The sequence below is a fragment of the Oncorhynchus nerka genome, linkage group LG12, assembly GCF_034236695.1.
Source record: "Oncorhynchus nerka isolate Pitt River linkage group LG12, Oner_Uvic_2.0, whole genome shotgun sequence".
NCBI lineage: Eukaryota > Metazoa > Chordata > Actinopteri > Salmoniformes > Salmonidae > Oncorhynchus > Oncorhynchus nerka.
The window spans coordinates 17800308-17810137 of NC_088407.1; the positions used below are offsets into that span (position 1 = coordinate 17800308).

The 9830-nt window shown below is 46.2% G+C and overlaps 1 protein-coding gene across 4 annotated transcripts in view; it reads left to right on the top strand.

Annotated features, from left to right (window-relative positions):
- The window catches only part of LOC115118169 (butyrophilin subfamily 3 member A1-like), a 5974-nt gene extending 4872 nt beyond the window's left edge, over positions 1 to 1102 (top strand). For all 4 annotated transcript variants that reach the window (XM_029646739.2, XM_029646737.2, XM_029646740.2 and 1 more), the window contains 2 exons: positions 37 to 182; positions 480 to 1102. In XM_029646739.2, coding sequence (XP_029502599.1) covers positions 37 to 182; positions 480 to 890 — 557 coding nt within the window. In that variant the 3' untranslated portion in view covers positions 891 to 1102. The remainder of the gene's footprint in view (positions 1 to 36; positions 183 to 479) is intronic.
- Positions 1103 to 9830: the final 8728 nt, after the last annotated feature.

The window sequence follows — 9830 nt, forward strand, 5'->3', positions numbered from 1 at the left end:
CTTTCCCTTTACCTCCACCTTTCTCCACCTCTGCAGCCCAAGTGCGTCTGGAACCCCTCACCAGCCACCCCTGGCTGGCCTTCTCAGATGACAACCTTGAAGTGTGGGAGGCCCCCCAGAGGCGCGACACCATAAACTATCCCCTCAGCTTCGACTCCTGGCCCTGCGTTCTGGGATGCCAGGTAGGGGGATGAGTTTGATTAATCAAATCAATTAGGGAATCCGAAATCAAAAACAACCAAGTTAAGGGACATTTTTCGTCGCTGGACAGAGAAGTGAGTTGAATTGAAGAAGATTCTGTTTTGATTCCATATATGTGTGTTTTTTCTTGTTTAGTATACATCATACTTTATTTTGTAGACAACACTCAGATTTATTAGTAATATTTTTGGGGTTGATAAATCATTTGATCAGCCCTAGCAACTATCAACTCATCCATTGTGAAAAACTTGTATTGAACTACTCTCCTCTACTACAAGGCCATCAACACAGGAAGGCACTACTGGGGAGTAGAGGTATCCCCCACAGGCAGCTGGAGACTGGGATTGACATCGGTAACTGCACCCCGGAAAGGTCGGTTCCCCATGACCCCAGCAAAGGGCTACTGGACCCTGTGGAGGAGCGCCCAGAACAACCTGTGGGCCTGTTGTGATGAACCCCTGACCAAGCTACCTGTCTCAGCCCTGCCACACCTAGTAGGGGTCTACCTGGACTTTGAGGAGGGACAGGTTTCCTTCTATGATATAGAGAATAGGTCCCATATCTATACGTTCACTGATACGTTTAAGGAGAAGGTGGTTCCTGTGTTCGGCTGTCTCGACGGCGAAATGAAGATCAGGATTGTGCCACGGCCAAAGATGCCATCTGCATCGGCATCTGGTGTTAGATAAAGCTGCAATGTGTTTAAGATTGATTTGCTATGCAATGTTTTTGTAACTCATTTTACATCACCAGCCAGAATATGTCAGACTTGTTTTGTTGTGGAAAATCACTGTTTCTCTCGTGAGAGAGATTATATTGAATTACACCAAGCATTTTCCTTTTTCACTGCACCTTTTTGTAATGATATTACAATTGGAACACAATAAACAGAAAACTATGACAGACTGTTTGTTTGTTCATTTTAGATACCATCATGATCAAAGATCCGGAACCGTATTCTCTGTTAATGTTTCCGTCTAGCGTGGGGGGAACAGTTATTATGCGCACACAGCTACGTCACGTCATATTTCCATAATGGCGACCCCTATGATGGAACTTCCCAAGATCTCTGTGTTTGACCCACTGAAGGGCCTCCTGCTGACCTATTTCATGCCAGAATCGTGTTACGATGAGTTTTTCATACATTTTAACTTTCTGATGGTAAGTAGCAGTTTTGCACAGTTTTCTAGCTAGGGCTTCAACGTTCAATGAATGAGCTAACGCTAACTACCTAACTTGCAAACACATTTGTTTTTTCTCGACATTTCACAATGTGTTACTAGTGTCTTTTACGATGAGAGGTACTGGATATCAAGAAATTATATTGGATGGAATGTACATAAGGAGCTATCTAACCCACTAAAATAGTTAAAGATAGAACAGGGGCTAGTTAGTGGGTATTTCGTTTTGTTGTGTCAGCGTTCAGTGGTGGGGCTATCTATCCACAGGGCATCACATGGTTGGTTAGCGCCACTGTCCCAATCCATCTCAGTTTCTCAATAACGACAGATATGAGAGTGTCGTATCTCTCTTGTAATACCAGTTTAATGATAGTTGTTTTCTGTACCATGTCTGAAGATTGTGCTGAGCAAAGGTCTGGGCATCGGAATCATCCTGGGGTCTGTGATGGGTAAGACTAAGATTCTCTCTTTTCTCTCTCTCACTCCCACTATCATTCTCGCTGTCTGTCAGTCTCTCTCTCTTTGCACGTGCAAACATAAATAACTCCCACTGCCTCTCTCTCATATAGATGGAGAGATATTCACAATAAAGTCATTAAGGACAGATATAGATAATACATATAACCCATATCTCCCTCCACCCCCCTCCTTCTCTCCCCCCTCCTACAGTGAAGCTGCCCCAGATCCTGAAGCTGATGGGGGCTAAGAGTGCCGAGGGTCTGAGCTTCAACTCTGTCCTGCTAGAGCTGCTGGCTATCACAGGAACCATGACCTACAGCATCGCTAACAGCTTCCCCTTCAGGTACTGTGGTAGTTGTACAGACAAGAGACATGGACATAGACATGCATAGACAGACACGTGCACAGATGGCCAGACAGACATGCATAGACAGACACGTGCACAGATGGCCAGACAGACATGCATAGACAGACACGTGCACAGACGGCCAGACAGACATGCAGAGACCCACCAGTTAACATATTTAGTGTTTTCTCCTTCAGTGCCTGGGGTGAGGCCCTGTTCCTCATGTTACAGACCGTAGCCATCGGGTTCCTCATCATGCACTATGGAGGCAACACACACCTCCCCGACGTGTGGACTGACGCTCACTAGTAACACTGCTTCTTGAGATTTACGATGCAGGATGTGAAGTTGGCATAAGACTTTCTGGCATCATAATCAGTGGCTGTTGTTATTGTCCTCACCCCTAGGTGTCCTGTTCCTGGGGGTGTATTTTGGCCTGGTGGCTCTGCTGCTCTCCCCCTTCACCCCCATGTCTGTGGTCATGGCCATGCAGACCTCCAACATGCCAGCTATCATCATCGGCAGGGTACGTGGAGTGTTAAGTAAGCAATAGGGCCTGTGGAGGTGGGGTATATTAGGCTTTATAACATATTTAGCTAATTTATGTGTTATAACATAATAACATTGTTAAAACACAATAACATCGTTATAACACTGTTCAAGGACCACGTTGGATAATACTTGTATTTAAAATTTTCATGTGTTCTGTGTTCTCTAAATAGCCTGGCTACCAGTCTGTTCCGCTAACATTCCTCTAGCCTGGGTACCAGTCTGTTCCGCTAACATTCCTCTAGCCTGGGTACCAGTCTGTTAACCTAGCTAGGTTAACAGAATGGTACCCAGGCTAGAGGAATGCTAGGTTAACAGACTGGTACCCAGGCTAGAGGAATGCTAGATTAACAGACTGGTATCCAGGCTAGAGGAATGCTAGGTTAAGACTGGTACCCAGGCTAGAGGAATGCTAGGTTAACAGACTGGTACCCAGGCTAGAGGAATGCTAGGTTAACAGACTGGTACCCAGGCTAGAGGAATGCTAGGTTAACAGACTGGTACCCAGGCTAGAGGAATGCTAGGTTAACAGACTGGTACCCAGGCTAGAGGAATGCTAGGTTAACAGAATGGTACCCAGGCTAGAGGAATGCTAGGCTAACAGAATGGTACCCAGGCTAGAGGAATGCTAGGTTAACAGACTGGTATCCAGGCTAGAGGAATGCTAGGTTAAGACTGGTACCCAGGCTAGAGGAATGCTAGGTTAACAGACTGGTACCCAGGCTAGAGGAATGCTAGGTTAACAGACTGGTACCCAGGCTAGAGGAATGCTAGGTTAACAGACTGGAACCCAGGCTAGAGGAATGCTAGGTTAACAGACTGGTACCCAGGCTAGAGGAATGCTAGGTTAACAGACTGGTACCCAGGCTAGAGGAATGCTAGGTTAAGACTGGTACCCAGGCTAGAGGAATGCTAGGTTAACAGACTGGTACCCAGGCTAGAGGAATGCTAGGTTAACAGAATGGTACCCAGGCTAGAGGAATGCTAGGTTAACAGAATGGTACCCAGGCTAGAGGAATGCTAGGTTAACAGACTGGTATCCAGGCTAGAGGAATGCTAGGTTAAGACTGGTACCCAGGCTAGAGGAATGCTAGGTTAACAGACTGGTACCCAGGCTAGAGGAATGCTAGATTAACAGACTGGTACCCAGGCTAGAGGAACACTAGGTTAAAACTGGTTCCCAGGCTAGAGGAATGCTAGGTTAACAGACTGGGATCCAGGCTAGAGGAATGCTAGGTTATGACTGGTACCCAGGCTATGGGAATGCTAGGTTAACAGACTGGTACCCAGGCTAGAGGAATGCTAGGTTAACAGACTGGTACCCAGGCTAGAGGAATGCTAGGTTAACAGACTGGTACCCAGGCTAGAGGAATGCTAGGTTAACAGACTGGTACCCAGGCTAGAGGAATGCTAGGTTAACAGACTGGAACCCAGGCTAGAGGAATGCTAGGTTAACAGACTGGTACCCAGGCTAGAGGAATGCTAGGTTTACCGACTGGTACCCAGGCTACTAGTGTTTCTTTGTATTTTAAATGGTTAAATTGTAAAAATTACGGCAAAAATATATATAAAAAATAACTTGTTATAAGTTATCATCATTTATATAACGGATGTGTCTAATCCTGAATGCTGATTGTTTAAAACTGTTGGTCACAGTGAATATGTTGGTAACCCGTTGTATAACATTCAGAGGATCTATTGGACTTCGTCTCGGGCCAAAGAGCACCGTGCCAATATATCCTCCAAACACCTGTGTCTCGGGTATTATCACCATTTAACATAATGTTATTGTGTTACTATGTGATAATGTGCATTTCTCCCTGTCATTACAGCTGATCCAGGTAGTGACTAACTATGGGAACGGACACACAGGACAGCTGTCTGCCATCACTGTGTTTATGCTGTTCGCTGGCTCCCTGGCTCGTATATTCACCTCAATAGGCTTTACATTACATTTACATTTGAGTCATTCCAAAGATGCACTTATCCTGAGCGGCTTACTGTGTGTGTGTGAGAGTGTTAATGCGTCCTAAATGAAACCCTGTTCCCTATAGTGCGCTCCTTTTGACCACAGCTCTATTGTCCCTGGTCAAAATCAGTGTACACTCAGCTCGAGGTTTAGGTCAGGGTCAAAGAAGACACCGATGTTTCTGGCCGTAGGCTTTACATTGGTGGTCAAATGACCTGGGTTATTACCAATCTGGGTTCTATCAAGGTCAGGGGCCAAGTAAAACAACCTCTATAAAATGTGTCCACTGTATGTCAGAGTGTGTATATGCATCCCAAATATGTATATGGGGCATGGTCAAGAGGAGTGCACTCTAAAGGGAAAGGGGTGCCGTTTGGGACTCCGTCTGTGTGATCCTGTCCTAATCCAATTTAAACTCTTCTTCCTGGTTTCTCTCTGGAAACAGGAAACGGGTGACTCCCTGATGGCCCTGACCTATGTCATATCCTCTTCCTGTAACGGCCTCATCGCTGCCCAGCTCCTGTACTACTGGAACAGCAGCTCCACACTGAAGAAGAAGACTGAGTAGACTGGACACTAAGGCAGTCTATAATGGGAACTTAGTTTTGAAGTAGCGCACTATATAAAGACTAGGGTGCCATTCAAGATGCAGACAATGACCGAGAGATTATATACAAGTGTGTATGGATCTAATATGGCACCCTATAACTATGTAGTTCACTACTTTTACAGGACTATTGGCTCTTGTCGAAAGTAACACCCCATTCCCAATATAGTGCACTACTTTGGACTCTACTAGTGCACTATATATGGGGTGACATTTACCCAATGCGAAGACTCTGCAGGCCCCTACTATAGCCTAGCCGTGGACCAAATCAACTTCTATTCCCACTACCCAAACCAAGCTTTTGCCCAGTTAGAAGTTAGAATAGTTCACAGAGAAATCTCCTAGGTTTTGTATCAGTGTTTTAGCTCAGGGAAGGAAGGCTTGACCCTCTTGTTAATCCATCTTAAACACTGATTCTACTAGTTGGAGGTGCCGACACACTCAATGCCATCTGTTTCTTTATACCTCCTCAACAATGTATTCCATTGTTCCAGTTATATTACATGGGTTGTTCTCGGAACAGACTCTAGAATGAGAACATTCTAGAACACAACCAGGAAGTTGGCTAATAGCTGTAATCAAGGGGTCAAGCAATAGAGAGGTACACTGTGAAATTCTGTCAGTATGTTTGAGAAAAAGGTTAGATATTCTTTAAAAAGGTTAGGTAGTTTGCGCATTGTGGCTTGAGTGCGAGCAAAGAGGTCTTGGCTGAAGTTGGGGGGGGGGGGGGGGGGGCGTCAGCAGGCAATCAGAAGAACTGTACTGAACCAAACGGTTGTTAGTCTAAGATGCAGTCGCACCTTTTACCTTTTTTCTGTTTGTTTCTTCGTCCGTAGGATCAGTAGTTAAATCATTCAAATTGGATTCAGAATAAAACTGGGAGCAGAAATGTGGGCGCGTTGTAGTGTGATGTTGAAGTCCATCTTCTCTGTACCTGTTGAGATTGAACTTCTAATCGTGTTATGGTGCTAATCGTGTTATGGTGCCTCTTGCGGGTTACGGTTCTGATGATGGTAAGAAAGTTGATTTTAAATGTGAACATTTAATCAAATATGTTTAGTTTTTGTTGGGACTGCTCCAGCGTGTTTTATCTAGAAGGATATTTATCTCAAATCCAGGCTGCATCACATCCGGTCATGATTGGGAGTCCCATAAGGCGGCACACAATTGACCCATCGTTGTCCGGGTTTGGCAGGGGTGGGCCGTCATTGTAAATAATAATTTGTTCTTAACTGACTTGCCTAGTTAAAGGTTAAACATCTTTAAAAAGGATCTAGTGTCACCAGTAGATGGAGACAAACTTTCACCCATTATTACATACATAATCTTAGTTCTTTCACCCATTATTACATACATAATCTTAGTTCTTTCACCCATTATTACATACATAATCTTAGTTCTTTCAAAGTAGAGGCGTGAAGATCTTGTTCTCTGTTGATGCCTGGACTCACTACTTTTTAGCTTTTAATCGGTGAGTAATAAATATGTTATATAGATGAACTTGTCTCTACTTATACTCTCACAATTTTTTTCCCACAAACTTTATTATTACGTTTCTCCATTTCTCTTGTGATGTCATCATCCTCTTTTTCTCACGCCCTCTTTACCATAACATTTGAATCTGTCTGTCCATCAATCGCCTTCTTTTCACTTTACCCTCCCATTGAATTGACCTCCCCCTTCTCTCTCTTCCTCCCTCTCTTTTTTCCAGTCCCTGACAGCAAATTACCCACCCTCCAACTGACCCCCTGTGTCTGTGTGTGGTTCCAACAGCCCCGTGACTCTCTGTCCTCCATCACACTGACATCATCAAGAACCCCGGCAACCAGAAAGTCCCACAATTCTGATCAAATTTAAGACAACATAGGTTTCTTAAAAACCAACACAAAACTCACTTTTTTGAGATCGACGTTTTCCAACAGTGAATTCAACTTGAGAGTGGTTGTTACGGAGGATTATCTGTGAAATACACTATTTCTACAGTAAGCTACTCCACACCAAAACAGTTGTGATTACTTATACTGAATCTCTCAATTCAAAGCACTTTATTGGCATGGGAAACATGTGTTTACACTCCCTCCCTCTCTCTCCTTATCTCCCTCGCGCTCTCAGGAAAGTACTTCTTTCTCTCTTCATCCCTTTTCTCATCAGTTTCCCTCATGCTTTGTGTATCACTCACTTACCTGCTTTATTCCTGTCTTTCTATTACAGAATGAAAGAGAGAAAGAGAAAGGAGGAGCCAAGCCACATGAGGGGAAATAGAGTAGAGAAATGGGTGTCTTGGAAAGAGAGAGAAACGCTGGTTGTAGCATGCCAAAGAGTAGCAGAAGCAGGAGGGAGATCGACAGAGGCATTTAAGAACAAGAGTTTGGAGAAAATTAGAAAATAAAAGGAACTTTTCATTGAAAGAGAGAGCCACAGCAGGCATATCTGATTGTGATTGTGCAGCTGAATGGTGGCGATGCCGAGCTTCAACTTCGTTAGGCCGTACCAACTGTTAGATGGATTCCTCTTGAGGGGTCTGACAGCTTCAGAAGAGGACAGTTTCATTCCACTGTGCTTGAGACATGTCTATGGTTCACATACACACACTGTGTCAGCCTATCTTTATCTACCTGCTGATCGCTAGGCCTGCATTTCCCATCTACCCCTATCTGGCCATCTGTGGATGACACTATCTCTGGCAGAACACACCATTGCCCCACCTCAGCGGGGGAGTTTTGGTGAATGCCTTAGCTAGCTGATAAGAGTCAAGCCCATTCATCTCCTCCAATGGTTTAGTCTGTTCAGTCACAGGATTAAGATCAAGTGTAGCAAAATTTTCCCCTCCCTTGTTTATCCTATAATCATAAAAATGTAGGTTTGCACCATCCGTGTTTCAGTATGAACACACTAAAACAAAAAAAATAGCTTATCTCCACGAACCATTCTCCTCTCTCTTCCCTCTCTTAATTCAATTAAAGGGCTTTCTTGGCATGGGAAACATATGTTAAAAGTGCCAAAGCAAGTGAAGTAGATAAACAAACGTGAAACAAAAGTTAACAGTAAACATTACACTCACAGAAGATCTAAAAGAACCAAAGAGAGTGACAGCTATAGGGGAGGAAATCAGGAAGGTGATCAAATCAAAAATATTTGTCACGTGCGCCGAATACAACAGGTGTAGTAGACCTTACAGTGAAATGCTTACTTACAGGCTCTAACCAATAGTGCAAAAAGGTATTAGGTGAACAATAGGTAGGTAAAGAAATAAAACAACAGTAAAGGTGATGGAGTCCAGGTGAGTCTCCCGAAGCGCAGGTGCGCGTAACGATGGTGGCAGGTATGACGGTCGCCAGAGAGGAGTGGTGGGAGTAGACGTGACAGTACCCCCTCCCTGACGTGCAGTTCCAGCTGCAGGGCGCCGACCAGACCAATCGCTTCTGCTAAGGCGCAGGAACCTGTAGAAACAGCTGAGCTGCGGGAACCTGTAGAGCCAGCTGAGCTGCGGGAACCTGTAGAAACCAGCTGAGCCCTGGGAGCTAGTCGAACCAGGAGAGGCATGAGAGCCTGGCAAGCTGGCTGAGGTATGGGATCCCGACGAGCCGGCTGAGGTATGGGATCCCGACGAGCCGGCTGAGGTATGGGATCCCGACGAGCCAGCTGAGGTATGGGATATCGACGAGCCAGCTGAGGTATGGGATATCGACGAGCCAGCTGAGGTATGGGATATCGACGAGCCAGCTGAGGTATGGGATCCCGACGAGCCAGCTGAGGTATGGGATCCCGAAGAGCCAGCTGAGGTATGGGATATCGACGAGCCGGCTGAGGTATGGGATCCCGACGAGCCGGCTGAGGTATGGGATCCCGACGAGCCGGCTGAGGTATGGGATCCCGACGAGCCAGCTGAGGTATGGGATATCGACGAGCCGGCTGAGGTATGGGATATCGACGAGCCGGCTGAGGTATGGGATATCGACGAGCCGGCTGAGGTATGGGATATCGACGAGCCGGCTGAGGTATGGGATCCCGACGAGCCGGCTGAGGTATGGGATCCCGACGAGCCGGCTGAGGTATGGGATCCCGACGAGCCGGCTGAGGTATGGGATCCCGACGAGCCGGCTGAGGTATGGGATCCCGACGAGCCGGCTGAGGTATGGGATCCCGACGAGCCGGCTGAGGTATGGGATCCCGACGAGCCAGCTGAGGTATGGGATCCCGACGAGCCAGCTGAGGTATGGGATCCAGACGAGCCAGCTGAGGTATGGGATATTAACGAGCCAGCTAAGCTATGGGATATCGACGAGCCAACCAAGGCTTGAGAACCTGTCAAGAACTTCTCGAGCCAGCTGAGGCAGGGGAGCCTGACGAGCTATCTGAGGCAGGGGAGCCTGACGAGCTAGCTGAGGCATCCCCGGTAGCTTCGGGAATGAAAGCCTGACGAGCCAGCTGAGGCATGGAAGCCTGATGAGCCAGCTGAGGCATGAAGCAACCTCGGGTTGGTTCGGCAGACACCCTTGGACCCGACGTCACCAGTAA